The 21134-nt window shown below is 35.2% G+C and overlaps 1 protein-coding gene across 3 annotated transcripts in view; it reads right to left on the bottom strand.

Moving 5' to 3' along the window:
- RB1CC1 (RB1 inducible coiled-coil 1) overlaps positions 1-21134 on the bottom strand; it is a 65894-nt gene that overhangs the window by 12897 nt on the left and 31863 nt on the right. For all 3 annotated transcript variants that reach the window (XM_068188955.1, XM_068188964.1, XM_068188971.1), the window contains 9 exons: positions 18999-19169; positions 17051-17235; positions 15914-16100; positions 15753-15834; positions 14847-14908; positions 13753-13856; positions 11193-11319; positions 4245-6160; positions 326-485 (listed from right to left, as the gene is read on the bottom strand). In XM_068188955.1, coding sequence (XP_068045056.1) covers positions 326-485; positions 4245-6160; positions 11193-11319; positions 13753-13856; positions 14847-14908; positions 15753-15834; positions 15914-16100; positions 17051-17235; positions 18999-19169 — 2994 coding nt within the window. The remainder of the gene's footprint in view (positions 1-325; positions 486-4244; positions 6161-11192; positions 11320-13752; positions 13857-14846; positions 14909-15752; positions 15835-15913; positions 16101-17050; positions 17236-18998; positions 19170-21134) is intronic.

Below are 21134 nucleotides of genomic sequence, written 5' to 3'. Positions count from 1 at the left end.
ATGAATATAAATTCCAAGCACTTAAGCAACAGAAGTCACAAAAACTGAATCTGGATTGCCAGTTCTTTGTTATTTGGTTTCGCCTTTTGGTCTTTTTTATTTTCAGTGGAGTTTTTTTGTTTGTTTCTTTGTATTGTTTTTTTTTTTTTTTAATGCTTAAATGTTTGATTATATTAACACATCATATCCTGGCTTCAGACAGTCACAACAGTTTAGAATGTGAAAGTGTTACAGAGAAAACCAGAAAACCGTACTCTAACTTCAAAGCAGTGAAAGAACACAATTGTCATGAGAGCAAAAATAATTTTTAGAAAATTTGCTTTACCTGCTGCTCTGCAGTGAGCGATGTTCTGATGTTCTGCATTTCTTCATTCTTTCTTTTCTCTTGTTCTTCAAGTTGCTCTAAAAACTTCATTTTTTCTTCCTGAAGTTTCTCCTGAAGTTCAGCAACTAAGTTTGATTCAGCAGATGATTCAGCAGGAGGACTTAAAAGAAAATGTTTAGACTTTAAATGTGCAGTATATAACCCCCACAACACACACCAATGTCCGATGCTCATTTCAAAACGTTATTTCTGAAATATTTAATAAATACTATATTACAATTAAGCCATTACTAACTTCAATTCTACTTTTTAATCATAAGCATCTCACCAATTCTTGCTATTGGGCATTCTGTGTTTTTAGTGTAGTATGCTGGCTCTAACTTTGAAGTTTTGTGGTGGGGGAGGACTTTTGTTTATACTTTTACTAATGTAACAGAAAGCACAGAAAGTGGTAAAAAGAAACAACTATCAACTTCAAAAAGATACTTATGTCAAAATGCAAAGCCTTCAGAAATATCACATGAAGAAAACAATTCAGCAGCAAATCCGATGCTAAGGAATCTAGATGTGAAATTCAAAACTCTGGATTGCAGAAGCTGGAGGACAGCACTAATCATCCCAAAGGAAGGAAACCATCAATAGTCACAAAGGCAGGATAATGACCTTAAATGGCTTTGAAACAATGTTACATAGGCCAAATATTTTTCACCGCTGAAGCAAAAACTAACTACACTCTTCTGTGTTTTGGCTTGAGTTACCAAGAACACCCCTGAAGAACTTTAGAATAGAGAAATTCATTTGATGGGCAACAACTGTGAAAAATTGTATTATTTTAAATTTCTACTATTAATTTGCACCAGAATTTAAACCATATTGATATTAAAATTAATCATATTTAAACCCAAAGCTCTTAGCTGAACTAAACCAAAGCAGGAATCATCTGCCTCTCAGATGGATCGCCTGGACTACTGTTTGCAAATGACAGCCAAGTAAAGGACATTGTTGGTCTGCAAAGGATGCTAGCACATTACTAGTTTTTACACCTCACCACTGTACCAGGCAGTAGGTTTAAATATTTAATCTGAAAAGGTCTTGTCAACTACAGGAAGAGTGACAGTGCCTAACTTCATTGTTTTCAAGATACCAAAAGCACATATCTTCAGATGGGGGTTTCTTTGCAAGCTAACACTTGCACTGCTCTAAGATGACAAAGGAGGTATTTAACAATACTGCTACAGTTCTACTAAGTGGGCATATACTGAATATACTAACTATTATGCAGCAGCTAAGCATTCAAAAAGCCCATAAGAAGCTCTAAATAAGAGCTCTGAAAGCCAATTGAAGTTCTCAGAGTGGCTAAACAGCCTCGGACATTCTAGAAGCCAGAAGTAAAATAAGCGAAGAAAGTCATGAAACATTCAGGCAAGTCTTTTTTTGTGCCACTGAGAAAACATTTTCGTGCTTGATTAAATTTCCATTTATTTCTAAATGAAGCCTAGTTAAGAGAGAGAGAGGACATGCACTCTGTGAAGCTCCACTACATATGGTGGTCTGACAGAAGTGTCTGGACAATACCAAGACTGCAAGATACCAAAGCAGTAATTCCATCTTCAAAGCAATTGGTATTCCTATTTTACTTCTAACATTCTTTACAGTATTTTATATATATATTTTAGCTAACCAGAAAAATGTTTCAAAATGCTTAACAAGAAATCATTAAAGATATTGTGGTTTTCTCTACTGTTTTACACTACTACATAGTGCAGAAAGAGTAAATGAAACTACAAATGCCTTGCAGTTTTATTATCTTTCTTAATCAAAATTACTTGATTTTCAGACACACCAAACCATGTTTATTTTTATACTGTGGTAATGCATGGACAGCAAACATTTCTTTGTTGCCTCTCATTATTTTTGTTACTTTTCATCAAAATTTAAAACCTAAATTCCTGACACCAGTGCAATACTCAGGTCAAATTTAACAATCCCTCTCTTTGTCTGTACCTTCTGAATGGCTAATGCAACATTATTCCTGCATAAAACAACAAACATACAGTCATACGCCAAATAAAAGTTTCTACCATTACAAGTTAACTGCTAAACAATGAGTGAGGATAACAAATCAACTTGAGTTACTCATACAGCTTGGGGTTTTAGGAATTCAAAATTCAAATAAGTAAAGAGTGGCTTTGAAATATTAGGTCAGATTTACTTAACATACATGCCCTTTGGAGATAAAACATAGTATAACTTGATTCCTAGAGAAAAAAAATTAACAGCAAAATAAAGGCATAAAAAGAAGCCTTAGGATGCAAAATATATTTCAATGTAACACTAAAAATTAAATTACTTGACAGAACGTGTAACAAACTAACAGCACTTCTTTAGATTGAAGCAGATAATATTTCTTTGAAATACATTATCTGTTTAATCCAGTTTGGATAATACACACAGCTGTGATTGCAAGTTCAAATTTAAGGGTAGGTGGATTTAAAGTCTGATGACACAGCTACATCTTTTTCCTGTTCAGTCAAGTTCTTAAAATTTCTACAATGCATTAATACACAGAAAAGAACACATAATTTATCATTTTTCTTCTCATCACACCATATTTCATAAAGAGAATATTTTCTTCAATTAAGAAGGGCTGATCTTGAGTTTCATTATATCCCAATCTTAATTCAAAGAAGCAGTATTATCTGATGCATTTCTTTTTACACTGACAAGCAAACATAGGCACTAACGCACTAACATCATGTAATGATGGATCTGCTTGCATGTGAAAACCCTGAGGCAGCAGACAATTCCAGTGAAGCAGATATTCCCATTTCCCTTGGGCTACGCTGTTGGACTCTGCATGACCTCCCCTCTCCTATGTTTTTTAACAGTACATTGATACTCAAAATTTAAAACCTAAGTTAAGTCTGTATTTTTTTTGCAGTATTCTTGCTTTTATGTCAATTCTGTCTGTTTTACTAATCTTTCTCCATTTCACATACTTGGTATAGCCTAATATCTGGGAAAAAAATTCCTCTATGAAGCTATTTTACAAACAAGATCTATCTTGTGCATTGATTAACACCACAAGAACATAAATGATAAATGCTAGCATTGAAATAAAACACTGTTGTTAGTCACATGGAAAAATTTTACTATTTCCATTCTATAACAACCTAATCTAGGCTGCTGGCAGGCATTACAAACTCATAAGTACATAAGATACAATTGAAAGAATAATTCTACGCATTCTTGGCTAGGGAAAAAATATATTTTTAAAACTGAAAATCTCTGCAGAAATTAACAACGACAAATGGACAAATGGTGATGTTAGGATGTTCTTTAAGATTATGTTGCACCCTTGTGTTTCATTATGAAGCTTAAACTGAAGACCCTGAAATAGGTAAGTGGGGCAGCAAATGTCATTTGAAGTCCATTTGGCCATGGGACAGCTCTCAGTCAATCCTGTAAAAATTCCCACACAAATTTTCATGCCACCATTATCACCAACCTGGTGTACAGTGAGCCAATAAAGAAAGTTATCAGGCTACCTAAAAGCCAGCCAATGCATGGTCCCACAGTGCTAGCAGAGCAGGATGGGAAAAGAAAAAGGCTGAGACGAACAAAACTGGAATTTCAAGTACCTTGCTACTGTGGAAACACTCCTTCAACATGACTGAAATATAAAACCTTCACTGCTGTCTTGAAATAACCCTGTATAACATATTTTACAATCCTTGAGATTAACTACAGATGGGAACACCACTGCCTATAAAATGGAAACAACTTGAAATGTGAATATAGAAATCAGTACAGACAAACTATTACAAATACAACAATTTTAGTTACTGCAAAGCATATCATGAATATACCATATTGATTAAAATACTAGGAAAACACAGTAACTTAATTCTTACAGTACCTCCTATTCACTTGCATCTCAAGTTCCAGTATTTTTTCCAAAAGCCCTTTTTCAGCAGCTTCCCTCTGTAATTCCAACTCTTTACAAGCAGTTTGTACTGCATCCTCTTTTTCACAATTGAGCTTCTGAATGAGCAACTGCCTGTCTTGTTCTTGGTTAGATATTAACAGTTCTTTCTCTTCCTTTAGCTTATGGATAATAGCTTCATATTTTTCCTGCTGCTCACAGAGAGACAATTTTTCTGTTTTTTCCTTCTCTAGGGCAGTCATTTCCAACTCCAACTTACTTTGCAGTTCTGTTATTTGCTCTGAAAGTCTTTTTTCTGCCTCAGCAGTTTTTTGATGAAGAAGAGTTACTTTATTTAATTCAGTTCTAAGCAAATTTGATTCTTCTTCATACCTATTTACTAGCTCAGAAATACACTGATCTTTCTCAATTGTCATCAGAGTCCTTAGTTCTGATAAGCCCACTTGATATTCATCACTGCTGATTTGTATTTTATTGTTTAATTTATCTATCTCCTTTCTTAAGCTTTCAGTTTCCTTGTCAATCTGACACCTTAAGGTCTCTTGTTGCTGGTTTCTGCTTTCTTCCAAAAGAAGCTTCATTTCATCAGTTTCTGCCTCTTTCAGGGCAAGTTCAACTTCTAGTTTGCACCTCAAATCAGACAGATCTGAAACCTTGAGCTGCAACTCTTCTACTTGTTGCTGTTTCTCTTGCATAACTACCTCATGAGATTCCTGCATTTGTTCAAGTCTATGCTCGTTCTCTTTTTTTAACTTATCCAAACAGTTGTTGTGCTCAGCTAGGACCTTCTCAAATTCCTGTAAATGCCTGGCTTGTAGGTTGCTTTCCAGTTCTTTTAAATGGCTTTGCTCTAAACTCTCAAGTTCTGCCCTCAGGAGTTGTAGTTTCTCATTGTTTTCAACATGAAGTTTCTTCAAGTCTTCAAGTACAATTTCACGTGACTGCCTCAGTTCCTTGATTTCAGAATTTTGTGTTTCCATTTGGCATTCCAATTCAAGTAATTTCTGGTCTTTTTCATTCTGAAGGCAAACCACAGCTTCTTTCTCATTCTTTACTATTGCAAATTCATCATTCTTATTCTGAAGAACTTCCTCAAGACCTAACAGGTCACCTTTTAACTTTTTTATTTTCTTTTTATTTTCTTCACCATCCTCCAATAATTTATTAATTTTAGTTTCATACTCACTTTTCAAAGACTGTAATTCATTTTGATGTTTATCGTTTAGTGTTTTTTCAAGTGAAAGCTTTACCTTTTCAATTGTATTTACTATTTCTAAGGAAGTACATTTTAAAGAATTAGAAAAGTCACACTGTTCTCTTTGTACAAGTGTTCTGAAATGGCAAAGATCTTCTTTTATACCTCTTAAATGTACCTTTGAGTCTTGAGCAATAACCCTACACTTCTCCACACAAACACTGAGAGAAGCATTTTCTGCTGAAACATCCTTTACACAAGAACTTGTATCTTGCATACGCCTACTGTCTATTGCATTGATAACTGAAGAATAAAGAGATTCCACCATCATTTCTGGGCTTTGTGGGTCACTTATTACATTAGGAGACACTGGATTTTCTTCTATTACAAATTCATTTACTGCAGACATAAAGTCAGATTCTGGACTCTCTGCCAATGAATCCAAGTCTAATGATCCTTGCTTAAGAGCTTGCTCCAAGTTCGGATGGGCAATAGTTTCAAAATCAAACGTGTGAGCATCAATGCTGTCTGGAGACAATTCTTCTAACGGAGCTGGGGGACACACAGGAGGACACAGGGGACCCTGAAGACTGAGTGATGGAGGAGTTTTTGAAGAGGTAGCAATTGCGGTTCCTGTAGTACTTTCCATCCTTGGTGTGGTAGCAGATTGTGGCGATGCTTGACTATTGGAGGCCTACAAGTTATAAAACAAGAAATGAACACAAAGTTATAATCAGGACTGTGAATATTAAAAATTAATTCAAAACCACCAGGCAAAACAAGAACTTTAAAAAATCAGCCTTAACACTTGTAACAATCGATAATTATTACTAAAACTTAAGCAAAAATTGCAGAAAATCAAGGAGATCTTCCATTAAGTTTCAGAAAAGCATCATTTGTAAACACATAAATACTAAATGTTCACCTAGCTGAAAGTCCTATGTAGAGCATACCCAACTGTATCTTACCAGCCAGAAATAAGCTTTGGTTCCTTACAGGCTACTTGTTTCAGTTTTTCTAATAACTTCGTTACTGAAATACTTTGATTCAATTATTGCCAATACTGTTATTAAAAACTCCTTTAGCACCTTATGCTATTAACTATCATATACAACATGGAATATGGAAGCCCTAATGCCAAGGATACATCTATAGATTCTAAAGACAAAAATATAACCCTTAAGCTTCAGCAAGTGCTGAACACATTCCAGTGTAAGCTAAGAAGCAATGTACAGCCTCAGTATCCACCAAGGATGCATTCCTGAAAAAGTTTGCAATAGGATGGATAGCAAAGCAATTTTTCCTAGGAAAATTATAGTGAAACACACAGTTAAAATACATAAGGCAAGTTAACTGTGACACACGATTAAGGGGTATGCACAGGATCATCAGGATCACAAACTGGAAGAGATGCTAAGTTTTCTGAACTTATCAGTGCTCTAAAAGATGTATTCTCTGTAACACCATAGCTCAGCTATTACCTTGCTCTTCCATCCTTCATCACTAAGAACTTGTTTGATTTTATTCATATAAGAAATGTGATCACCTTGAAAAGAAATAGTTCCTGAAGAAAAACTCATGGGAATTTTTCCAGTAGAAAATTCCCCTAAGATGTTCAGTCTCAAAGTGCTGGCAACCTGGTGGTGCTTTTCTTCAAAAAGCCAACATGGCCTCCAGCTGATATTTCTCTTTCCCAAACCATCCACACTACCTCAGTGGACCTAAAATGCATGTCTGGTGTTCTTTACTGTGTTATCTATTACTGAAAAAACTTCTGCCATCCATTGAATTCAGCTATTTGATTGGTGACAGTTAGTGGAGCTTGGCAATAAATGTTCAGCAACAGCAAAAATCCCTGAAGTGACAGACATTGATCTGCTGCCATATAAATAGCCGCTCTTTGCTTTCTCCATCTTGTACAAATGATTGTTACTCAAAAAGGGACCTTATCCTCTTCTGCACCAAGCAAATGTTCTTTAAAGGAGATACAGCAGGTTTAACAATTCTCAGCTGTGATTTAAGAAGAATCTATTTCTAGTTTCAATGCTCATCTATTTAGCAGAGTTGCACTTGCACCTCAGCTCCCTTAGCTTTTGTATCTTAATGAATCTAAATCATACAGTGATTTACATTGTATCATTTATATAAACAATATATTGTAAAAAAACCTTGAGGTCACTGCATACAGAATATCGTATTTATGAAAAGTGAACAGGACATGAAACAAAAAAATTAAAAGAAAATGCTGCTTTTAAAATTATTCTATTAGCCCAGGTTTAAGCATTTCCCTTGGACTTAATTTCAGCTTGTTGTTTATCTAAGAATACTTAGAAAAATAGATGGTGAAAGGTACTGTGTATGCTGATACATGCCCGGGTTCAAATCACACTGTGACAAACATCTACCATTAATATACCAGAGCTTTAACAATAACAAAAACCAACATCACAGATATCAACCACTAAAAAAAGCACTTCAAAGACTTTGAATATGGGAAAGTCCTACAGAAATCCACATGCAAAGGAATGATAGTATCTACTTTTGGCAACGCTGCAGAATCATCCTAGAAGGTAAAAGTAAGGATATAGTATAAAAAAGAAAAAAAAAAATTGTCACTCTGTAGAACAATAACAAACTCTGTTTCCTCATGACCTGGGGCTGTAACATACTACACACTTCAGCAGTGGCTGCTGTGAGCTGGGAGTCTGATGAGAGCTCCCAATTACTGATTAGAGAAGAGTTAAACCTCACATTTTGAGTGACTGAAACTATATGAAGACTTTGTTTACTGAGAAGCCTGTGCCTGCCATCGAGTCTGTTTACAATCTACAAGCAGCAATGTATGCACGTCAAACACTAATTTTTGTAACGACAAAGGAAGAGGAGTCAAGAGCAAACAATAAAAAAAAGATAAGCAGAATTGATTTCCAAGGTTTCAGGTATTGCAAGACTACATGCCTTGCTCTAATTATGTTACTTCAAAAAAAAAATAACAATAGTGAATGGTGCAATTCTCAGGAAGATTACAAGCAGTTTTTCAATTCCCATCTCAACTAGAAAAAAAAGGTAGATTTATGATTTGATTTGAGAAGCAAGCTTCTCTTATAAGAAAAACTTTTAACACCAAAGGATTGCATATGCTAATTACCTACTAACCACTGAGAAGACAGCTTAATCATCTTACCCACGAGCACCTTAGCTTTCCTGGACATTTTTAACCCAATTGCTGACCTGCTTAAACTTTGTATTATGGAAATAAGAGGGCACAGCAACACCTTTGAGGCTAATAAAATACAAAGAATAAGCAGAAGGTCTTAAAAATGAAAACAGATTTCAAACAACTAACAAATTAAACAGATATCCACAAAAATGTCATTTAACTACTCTGATGTAATACTAAAGTAAAAAATTATCACTTATGTTCTATGAACTTGAAAACTGAAATTGTAAGAGTTATGGAGACACTTGAAAAGAAATACTCTCAACACCCCCAGTAAGTTATTCAATCTCCTCTGACTTGCTGTTTGCTTACTTGTCTGCAGTCACAACTTTTCCCTCCTGCCTAAAGCACCTATTAAAGGACAGTTGCTGTGGCTGATGCAGTAGGATGAACTTCCACTTGACCCAGACAGAATTCAACTGCTGCACTACCAACCACCCAGGGAAACTATCCCAGTGAAATCTGAAGAACCAGGCTTCTGCTGCCACTAGCATGGAAAGGGAAATGCTGGGCTCAAATGTGTCTCCTTGGCAGAGTACGAGAGCAATAATATGGGCAACACTCAAAGCCTGCACAGCTATTGCCAACTCTGCACCAAGCTCGGACAGTTCACCACCAGAACAAGTGGATCCATGAAGATGTAGGCATCTTCATGAAAATTATTAAATGTTTATTCATCCTTCTAATTATTTACTGTGAATTCCCAGCAATACTGAAGATATAAAAAGGAGCATTTTAAACATTACTTCAGTAATTGTTACACAGGCAAAAGTAATATAATTTAAAAAAACACTTCTACATTAGCTGCAGAGCAAAACAGCACAGAAAAAGACCTTTTGTCTTTCATCAAGTAGTAACAAGATCATTGCCTTTGAAAAGAAAAAAATCTCTGACAAATCTGTTTGCTTCAATTCCAAAAAAAGTTCAAGTGAATCACTGAAATGACACACAGAGATGGGCATTTTCAAGATGACATCATGAATGGCCCAGCTCTGACAGTGCAATGCAATTTGCTCTAAGGAAAGAGACAAATATCCAAATCTGTCTAAGCACCTGACACTTCTGTGTGAGTGAAGAATCCAAATAAGTCAAACAAAAGCTAAAGAAAAGAGTGTATTTTCCTGATTTGGCAAGCATCTTTTTCAGTACAGCTAGACACTTGTAACATTTTTTTCAGATAAGCATGTCTGAATAAAGAAGGGGAAATGACAAAGACTTCACAAATGTAGGCATATTTCCTGCTTATCTTTCTACTGTTATTATGCTTATTTTGAATTAAAACCTAAATTTCACTTTCTTCTGACACTGCAAGCCTTCATGAAAAAAATTAATTTATTAGAACAACTGTCAGTATCTAAGTTTCTTATGAGATAAATTTCAGGACTTGGGACTCCATAATGGGAGTGCATACCTATATTTTAGAGCAAGGTCTGTTGTAAGGGCTTGTTCAGAAAACACTAGAATTTCACAGAATTCCACTTCCAGCAATTTCAATGGCTGTTACTAATATTCTTATTCTTAATGGCTGTTCATTTGAAAAACAATCTTCATAAAGAGAGAAAATAACTGAGAAATTACTTAATACACCTCTCCTATATTACAGAACAAAGAGCAGCCCAGATTTCATATTTTACACAAGTGAAAGATTTCCAATAAATCTCCTGTTTAAATCCCAGAGAAATCAAAAGATAGAGAACTTCATGTCACTTGGTTTAAGCAGGAAATTGATATTCAAAATTAAACATGCCCATAGCTTTATCTGTTATATAAGATGCTCCCCAGTCAGCCAAGTGCATACAACAATTTACAGTGCAGACAATAATACAGTCCCTAGAAAAACCTACTGATTTCCTACAGCAAAAGAAACCCAGTTTGAAGTAGTCAACTTCACAAAAAAAATCTTAATCATTGCCAAATTCACCCAGTGTTTCCCTGAGAGAGGCCACAGTCAGAAGGTAAAAGGAACCAATTGGACGTATTATGGAATTTAGAGGCTTCATGCAAAAGTGATTGGCAGAAACACAGTTCTAGGGGAAGGAATTTATTTGACAGGCAGAGTGAAACTAGGAAGGGATCTTTTTACCATCTGTTCCTTCTGTATTCAAAGAGAAAGACTGCACAACAGCCAACGAAAGCCCTAAAATCTCCTTAACTGCTTGTGCCAAAAGGATCTAAAAAACAACGCAGAAATCCAGAGAAGTTATAAATTCACTGAATACAAACTAAAGCAATGAAAGCAGAATGCACACATTCTGCAGACAGAAGATTTGAAAGTGACAGAAAACAAAAATATAAACAGTGCAATTCTACTTCTACAACAATAGAATCTGTTAAATATTCTGAGAATACTTAGTTCATGATTAGAAAGAAAACTTATGCAGTTAATCTTTTTATCAGGAAAAACAAAGATGCATTCTAAAGTGTTTGATAAAACAATATTATGAAAATATTCTACTGTTTTAAATATAATATTTTCTTTTTTATTGATAAAGAAAAGCAAAAATACCTTTTGCTCATTCAGCAGGTCTGTAATAGTTTGTGACATTTCATCCAAACTCTGTGCTGCCTTGACCAGGTTATGTAGAGCACGTACATGCTGGTGAAGAGGTTCAAAGTCACAAAGTATGGGAACCCTTAAAAACAGTACAGGATTACTTTTTTCCACACTGTTAGTTTAATACTCCAATCTATTAAATTACTGTGTGTATATTTCAACAACACTAAGCCTGCCTCTGTATATGGTCTGTACTTTCTTATTTTCATCTATATTATATGGGAAAAAAGTGCACAAAGACTGCCTGGTATTTTTGTTTAAAATTAAAAACTTGGGCACTTTTAAGGGGTCCATAACCATAAACACAGATGAGCAAGCAATTCCAGTCTTCCCTCCCAAGGAAAGCATTTGCCAGTAGTACCTAGAGTTCCAATGACAGTAACAGAAGTGATTAGATCTCTAATTGAAGCACTTGTGTTTGCAAATTACTATATTTTGTCTCCAGCTGGATTCTCTCCAATCCAGCTCTTCCTCTGAAGAAGCAATTAATTCTCTACTGTTTTATTTTCATGATAGGTAACCCAAATTGAACAACTGATTAATGTGTCGTGATCACATTTCAAGTGTGGCAAGATAAGCTGAAAACACAGAGCAAGAGTTAATTTAGACTAACAATATAGTAAAAGCAGATTACACTTCAATGTATTCTGCATTCTATATTCAATATATAGGGCAAGTGGCATTCAGTGTATTTTTGCAGAATTAAGATTTCAATAATTGCTCAAACACAATTTCAGAAGACTGAAGCATTGTCAGTAAATTAAGACATCATTTGAATTATGCAGCTGAGAGGTTCAGTGCTGACAGAAAAGGACTTTGTGCTGGGTCTCAGTTTTGCTTATTGCTTGCTCTTTACATGTTAAATGAAAACACCAAAGAAAGTACTGCTCTCAAGTTTCTTCTGAAGATCAGATCTACCCAAGGAGTGTTACAGCTTTTTCCCACACGAGTTGTAAGTTCACCACTATCCTCTGTATTTTCATCAAATGCAACCCTGAGCCCAGAAACCAGGAGGAACGACATATTCCCACCTCTATTGCCATCAAGTGGAAAGCTATGTCACTACAATTCAAACCGAATAAAACATCTTAAGCCAGTGATTGGTTTTCTGACAATAGCAGGGCAAACTTCTTCCTGAATTCAGTATACGACTTCCAGGAAGGTTGTAAAATTCTCGCAAATTAAAAAAAAAATCAGGCAAATATTCAAAATAATATCCTACAGTTGCACTTTTTTTCCCACAAAACTGATGAGGAGGGTTAAAAGGGTACATCAGCTATAAAATGACCTACAGCAAATCCACTGTGATGCTGACTAAGCTCACTACACTTGTTAACTCCACCAACACCACCATAGTCAGGAATTCTGAATCAAAGAGAATGCCAGTCCAAAATACAGGTGAACAAAACCAGTGAATTCAGCTTCTGCCTTATGCACCAATAATAGGTATTAGCTTGACACTGTTGGTGAACCTGATAGATGGCAGTGAAGCACCCTCCTCTTGCATTTACCTTTGTAAATGCCATCCCAACTTTGTGTGACTGTGGTCTCAGGCCTAACAAAAAAAAAAAAAAAAAAAAAAAAAAACAAAAAAAAAAACCACAAACAAACAAAAAAAAAACCCAAACGAACAAAAAACCCCAAAAGGACAAATCAAAGCAAATCTCACATGTCTAACTGCAGGTCTCTTTTTGGAGGAGGATGATGATACATGCAACATCTGAATGCAGTCATACTGATAGATCTCCTAGGCAGAACCTTACATACAACTTGCCCATTATCTTGGCTGGCATTTCTCCACCTTAACTGCTCTGAGTTTGGAAGCTCACACTAACAGTCATCTTTTTCACGAAGCTATGTCCAATGTCTAGATAAGGAACTAATCCCATAAATTGCTTGTGAGACAAACCAGTAGCTCTCCTGCCTACATATGCATGTCTGCCTCACTGTTGGGAAGTAAGAAACACAGAAATAGAGCTTCTACTCAAAAAGATGGATTTTTATTGACAGCAGAGGCGCTTAAGAAAATACACTTTTTAGCAAAATCAGTTTAATAAAATTGGAGAAAAAGTAGTAATTGAATATAGGAGATCTCTGTGATCACATGCTGAGAGCTAAAGACATTTACTTTATTTCCTCCAGAATACCACATAGCAAAGAGCAAAAGAAAAAAGGATAAAATCTCATTCTGATCTGACAAAAGTTACGAGTTTATTTCAGTTTAAAACTGACAGCAATTTTTTTTTGCCTTTTAGCTCTGAGGCAGATCAAAGGAACACCCAAAATCCTTTACATCTCAGCACTGAATAGGTATGTTCAAACCATCAGAGCTTGAGTACATATGTATCTGCATTAATTCAGTGAAGGTCATTGCTTAAGAATGGTAATTAGATCAGAAAATATCCTTGTTTGCTCTTTATGGAAAATGACCTAAGGGGGTGGAAAACTGACGGGGATGGGACCCCCGGAAAAGCTATTTATGTAATACACAAAGTGTAAAAAGGTACCTTACCTGAGTAATGGCTGTACTTCTGAAGGACAGAAAGACTGCAAAAACTGCAAGTCACTCAATGAGATATCTGGAAGCTCACTGTCAAATCTGCGAGGTTTTCGTGTCTGTAAAGAAGATATTAATTTACACATAGCTGTAAAGTATCAGATTACTAAAGAAGGATTAAGAAGAGCTTAATAAATAACATGGAAAAGTTAGCAGTAAACTGATCTCTACTCAAAAGATTTTTAATTTTTAAGAAACCATGTCTGGTCCTTTGCCCCTAAAAAAAACCCCATACACTTGTAATGATCCATAGTGCTTGGGCAGCAGTAGAATAGAGCACTCCAGCTGGAAGGGACCTACAATGAGCATCTAGTCCAACTTCCTCCCTATTACCAAGCTTCATAAACATTATGGATGTGTTTAAAAGTTAAGGGATAAAGATGGCATTGAAGCTTTATTTATTGTGCTGCTACACATACAAATATTAATTCAGTTCAGTTGAATTTGAAACATTGGAGTGAGTAGCATTCTTATTTTCCAAGTATCCTTTAAATTAAAAAAAAGAAGCTGAAAAGGTTAAAAAGGCAAAGTGAGATGGCAACATTAGAATCAGGGAGTTAGCTTATTTCAGTTAACCAAGCTGTATGAAATCAAAGCTAACAGGCAATGCTTAATTAAAATGCTCTCATGTTATCAGCCAATTAAGAGGAAAAAATGCTTTTCCATTCATCCAATGATTACATGGAAAACTTTTACTTGTTTTTACCATCCAATTAATTTTATTGCTCTATTATTCACAAGACAATTAGATGATCAAATTATTCCTCCTGGCTTCTTTTTTCTGATCATTAAGATTTTTTTTTTCAATATCACAGGATAAAAAAGGACTGAACTGCTAAAAAGCAGAGCTGCCATTTCCTCTCCCACTGCACTGTAAGTTACAAACCAATGTTAATATAGGTCACTTGAAATGGCAGAGAACACTAGCTCCCAGCTTCTTCATGTATCACAGCAATGCAAAAGACATATAGCTTCAATGAATAAAGTTCAGGTTTTTAATTTATAAAACTATATAAAAAATAAATAAACCCAAAAATATGAGTACATACACAAAAGGATGGAGGCCAGGAGTCAAGTCCTCTAAACAAACGATTTCTTAGAAAAGACTTCCCTGAAGAAAAAACCCAAACAAACAACTTATTTAAAGGAAGAAATGCAACATCTCAAAAGAAATCAACTGAAATTACTGCAGTTTAATAGCTGAACTACATTTGGAAGCATTACTACTTATATTGATGACTACATAAAATTGCAAATGTACAGAACATTAGACAAAACCCACCACTCAAGCAGAGCTCCCTTCACAGAAGTCTCTTTTTGCTTAATGTACACACAGGCAAAAGCATCAACTTATTTTTGAAATTTTCACTGTAATCTTCCTCATCTCCTTTCCAAAAAAAATTTGATAAACTTTTACTCAATTTTCTTATTATAGCTGTTCATTTAGAACACAAGCAGCAGACTTTGCAGAAAAAGTAATCAAAATTCTTTTAGTAGAATCTTTATTTTTAATTATGCTTTTAAAACTTCTGGTGAAGGTCTTTAGACATGGGTCTTAGTTCTTGGATTTTTCTGGAGTAGTACAGAGGAAGTCATAGCAGTACCCAAATGTTCAGTAACGACTTTAGAAGTGTTATTGAAAAGAACAATAAAGCTCATAAAAGCTCACAAGGCATGCTTAAGTGCAAACTGCATTTAAGAGTCATAATGAGAAACCATATCTTTTACAATCATTTCACAGCTTTCACATTATTTTGGATAATCTATATGAAATAGTTAATTGATTTGCTCAATGGAAAAATATTTTCTTTGTAATAGGACCAGCATGAACTTCCTATTTAAGTAAAAGAAAATTTTCAGGTCTTGAAATTAGAATATGATGAAAATCATTTTAACTACAAAGACAAGAGATACACTTTAACACAATTCAACTTCACAGAAGAGAACGTACTTACTAAAGAGTTTACCGAAAGATTCCCTTTTTGCCTTTTCAGCTTCATACAGATGTTTCCCATCTTTTATTAAAGCACCTGCCCACTGTGAAAGGGGAAAATACATAGTTACTTGTTAATTTATATACTGATACAAAGGTTTGGTCTCAGTTTTATTTACTTACCTCCCTGTAGTGTTTTATGAACATTTTTCTCCTCACAACTTCAACAACAGCTAAACAGTACATCTGAGGAACAGTGCTGAGAGCCTCTACAACTTTGACCCTTTCTAGGAGCTCTGTTACAAGACGAAGCAGTGCTTGTAGTTTCTCACCATCTTGGTCAGCATGAAGCATTACAAAACAACACCACCTACAAAAGTAGATTACACTTTAGAAGATCACACCTTGGCTTTTTTTTTTTCATTTAAATTAGATTAGCAACATGTCTGAATGGAATGAACAATGACATCATTTCACATAACAGGCTAACTGAAAGTACCAGGCTGTTCGGAATTCAATAGTCACCTCGCAGTTTCCTATAAATTTCTCACATCAGAATATCCACATCAGTGATCAAAAATGGACATCCATTCGAGTTAAGACATTGATTTTGAATGTCTTGGTAAGACATTCAAGTTATTAGCATAAATAACCTTAGGAGTAGTAATTATGCAATTTTCTCCAGTAGAATAAAAAAAAGCTGATACATCCTGAGCAAAAAAATGACTACTTTTTGTTTATATATCTTAAAAATACTTCTTGAAAAGCTTTAGCAAGAGGTATTAAAAGTTAAATGCTGTCAAAGAAATAAGAACACAACACTGTTTGGGAAGTCCACACAATGTACTCACGCACTACAAGCAACAGTCCCTGTAACAAATTGTCACATCCTGTAACCACATCCTCAATTCCCTTAATCATACAATTAATAGAAAAATTTCAAGCACAGACACCAATACAATTAAACTACAGGGTAACTATTGGGAAGGTGATCAATTTGTGTGCTTGAGGAAAAACATTACAGCAACTTCACCACCAGAAAAGACTTAAGGTGAAGGTATATCCCACAAGTAATAAAAAACATAAAATTGCTTTTATTGATAAAATTGAATCAAAAGTGAAACAACAGATACAAACAAGTCAACATCAAGCAATCAGGAATATATACTAACAGAAAGCAATTAGGAATATATACTAACAGAGACACTATAAGATATGTGCTCTTGACCTTTTTATAGTCATGATTTCCTTAAGACACACATGCCTTAAACAGCCTTGCTGCAAGTGGAAGTATTATAAAGTTGTAAAGTTTTAACTTACTTCAGTCTGACTTGCAGATTATTTGCAAGCTCCTGTTTGGCAGTGGTACATTTCTGTTTAATATCTAACAGTTTTCTGTGATTAGTTAACATAATCATCAGCTGATTTGCATGACTCAAACACAAGTCAGGCAGCACAGAAGGATCTTTCAAGTTCTCAGCTCTCTTCTGATTAGCCAAAAATCCCTAGAGGAAGAGAGACATTTGTTACACAAGCTTTGTGACAATCAAAAAGCGTGAAAGTGATACATCTTCTCTAAGAATGCAATAATTTTAACAAACTTACTGTAACCATTGAGAAGTATAACAGAATGATACATGGAGAAAGCGAATGTCAGAGTTGCTTTCTTTCTGTTCTATAATCCAGTCCAAATCAGTTTTGTTCCATTTTTCCTTACCAAATAGCTACCAACACAACCCTAACAGAACTTCACACAACTAACCAACACGAGTGAAAGACCACAAAACTTAATGAGCAGAAGCATAGCTACTAGGATGGAGGGGATCAACCATCATTCTAACTTCTGCTAACAACCTTCTTCCCAACTTCTGGCATTTGAAAGTTTTAACATCAACTTAGAGCATGTTCAATACTACTGTGGGCTAAAGATTTTGTATTTCTTGCGTAAAGAAATTCACACATGAAACTAATTCTTCCCAAGAGCCAAGATCAAGAGCCTCACAACTTATTTGCATATAGAGTGTCCCCTTAAATCCTAAGTAAAGGAATAGACAATTTATAAAAGAAATGGCAAGGATGAAGGTTTGAAAGCTGAAGTCTCTGCCAAGTCTCAAAAAGGTACAAATTCTAAATTTACAGTAGCATTTAAACAAGGTGACAAAGTCTCTTTCCAGCTGACTGTAAGGCTTCTCACTCCAAAGTGGGATTCATAAACTTGAGGCAGGAGTAAAAAATAGCTAAAAGCACCACTCACAATATAGGGCAATCAAGCATAGGGATGGGAAGACTAGCTTAGCCATCACGCTAAAGTCATTTGAGTTTAGCACTGGCCTACAATATAAACACCATGAGACTGAGATTTAGCACAAATTTGCTTCTAAACTTACTCATTGAATTTACCTGGAGACAGGCTTGACTTTTAAACAGTGCTGCCAAAAATACTGGTTGTATCCACCTTCACATACCAGACCAAAGAGGCAACAGGGAGCATGGTCCTAGACAACTTTCAGCCCAGCACTGCCCTCCTCAAAAGGGGCCTCTAACCTCCCTCAAAACAGGAAGGCAAGATTGTTCATTTATTCCTACTAATAATATATCAGTGTGCAAGCAGGAGTAAGAAACTCATGCCTTTTTTCAGAGTCCCAACTCCAAGGTCATGGTGAAAATCTGAACATCATAATGTATTGCCAAATAGACTTATTTACTTTCAGTAGCAAACAAGGCACTAAAGGACAATCCTAATTATCAAGATCACTGAAGCTCTTTACAGAAGCTGTATTTAATAACTTTCATATGACACTGAAGTGTTTGTTAAAAATAGGAGCTACATATTTTATATTTAAAATAGTCTTTTACTAAATTTCTTACCATTTAAAATGACACTGTCCAGTGAAGGTATACTACTTTTTCTCCTTACTGCAATAATGATGATCAACTATTAACCTATTCCCCGATCCTGTATCGCTGAGTGATAAATTACCAAGGATTCCGTATCTCCCTTCAAAATTAAAATTGATCTATATAACTCTAAAGTTCTGATTTTCTAGCTATAGCTTTAAACCATGTAAAAACATGACAGCAAAATGTAAAACCCACTAATATTTAAATGTCAAATTATTATGAAATAGCACCTTATTGACCAACCCCAGTGTGATATGTCGAAAACTATCCTGCATAAAGACATGCAGTTGGCTCATTGTAATTTTAACACCATACACATATCAAAACCCTGCCATCTTTCAATGCTGCACACACAACTATGTATTACCTGAGCAAGTTCCTTTTGTTCATTCACCAGTCTGCTGCAGCTTGCTATCATCTGGTCCAATGCATAGAGTCTATCCTCAAGACCTTTAATAGCCTTCATGTTCTGATTATCTAGTTTGGCAATAGTTTGGCGACATTCTGCCAGAAAGGGTTGGATGATCCTTGGATCAAGCTAAGAAAAGAAATTTATTAGTAGCTGACACACTGAAAGGTGATTTAAGTTAGCTAAATGAGGTTGTTTTAACCTCAATATATTCCTTTTTTTAACCTCAATATTTTCTTTTTTTTTTTTTTTTAATCTAATGTATGGCTACATTTATCTATTTCAGAGTTCTCAGTAAATTAGTCTGTGGATTCTATATCACAGCATGAATTTTTCTGAAGTATTCCAACCAGACCATCAGAGCAATGCAGATCCTTATAAAGGGAAGGGACACTGGTTGAGGGGACAAGTTGAGGTAGAGGGGAAAGAGGCACTTGATAGCTAATGGATAGTCTGACCTGTGACAGAATCCATACAGCTGGAATCAAAACCAATCATGAATGTGGCAGAAGGGAGGGTAGTGAGAAAAAGATGCAAGAACCATCAATCTTTTCCCACTAAATGAGTGTTTTAATTGACTACTTTAAAAAGCAAATAATTTCTGTAAAATCTGAAAAAAACCCCATGGAAAACTAGTATATTTGTCATACTTTTAGCTAGAGGTTATTTCCCCCTAACAAAAACACATTTTAAAAGTTATTGCAAAATATTCCAGAAAAAGAGAAGTATTTGAAACATTAAGAGTCTACCAATGTCCGCAGATATTAAGGGTGGCTCTTCATACTTCACTGTAAGAGTAGTAAATTAAAGTTAGAGTTCTAGACAGAACATAGGTAATTGCTACTTATGAAGGTCAGAGTTTAGTGTAAACCTGAAATATGTTAGTTAATAATATAGTAAAAATCATTAGGTGATAGCAGAAGATGAACAAATTTGCCCAGATTTATCCAAAATGGTCATCTCTTACAAGAAAATCCAGTGAAAGGGATGCTATTTGTGAGGTCACACTGGCTGTCACAGCACTGGCTTCTTTCATCAACATGCAGGGTTTAAGTCACTTACACAGCACACAAATCAACCTCCATCCTCAAAAAAAAGCATTTATTTGACTCAACAGTAACAAAGAAAAGTGTATTTTCCCCTCAATCTACTATTTAACTAGGTTTTCACACACAGCACTTAATTCTGGAAACAACCTTCTGGGGAAGGTAGAGAGGAATCTGGAGAGGAGAAACATTAAAAATTAAGGAGCAACTATAAAGAATAGGTCTTCCATTCACTTCAAACAAACAAACAAACAAACAAACAAAAAAAAAAAAAACCCACCAAAAAAAAACCCAGCCAACCGAAAACTGCATGGGAAAATACCAAAACCTACTAACAGCCCAGAACTCCTTAGAATAAACAGTAAGTGCTGTTATTAATGTGACAAAATACATCCAAATTCTCTGAGTACAAAGGTTAATTTTTCATTTGTAATCTCTTCTGAATCTTGGTATTTTCTCAAGTCACTTTTCCATCTTCAAGAAACAGTAGCAGAAGTATTTAACTAGATGGATTGCACACGATCATCTTCACTGCCATGCTATTCAGAATTAGTTCCTAAGACATCCTGAATTAGTCCACTACAGCATCCAGAAGAGTTTCTTAACAAACAAAATACTGAAGAACAATATGGTGGGTTTTTTCTCTTTTTACCTTCTTAAAATAATGGTGTTTTATCTCTTTTTACAAAGAACGGCTATTCCTCTCATTCTTTTCTTACCTATTTCCTCCATCTATTCTTTTCATTCCATCTTTAACCTAACTGCACTGGTAGGATCCATCTCTACTTTCACTGGTAGACAATACTACTCTTTTCATCTTTTAAAACTATCTTCCATTTCTAGCCTCTTATTTAAATGGCTACCACAGCACTTAACAAAAAAATCCAGTTAGCTCCTACTTACCCAGTGCTTTTACTGCAGCCAAGGTTTCTGCAATTAGAAGTGCCCTTTTGTAGAAACATCTAGAGGCTAGAACCATCAGAAACTTAGCAGCACTCTGTGCAACACACCAATTATGTCAAGACTACCAGTACCCAACGTATAAACC

The sequence above is a fragment of the Anomalospiza imberbis genome, chromosome 1 (genome assembly GCF_031753505.1).
Source record: "Anomalospiza imberbis isolate Cuckoo-Finch-1a 21T00152 chromosome 1, ASM3175350v1, whole genome shotgun sequence".
In the NCBI taxonomy this organism is placed as follows: Eukaryota; Metazoa; Chordata; class Aves; order Passeriformes; family Viduidae; genus Anomalospiza; species Anomalospiza imberbis.
The sequence above is the reverse complement of the archived record's forward strand: the minus strand, read 5'-3'. Positions and strand labels throughout refer to the sequence as shown.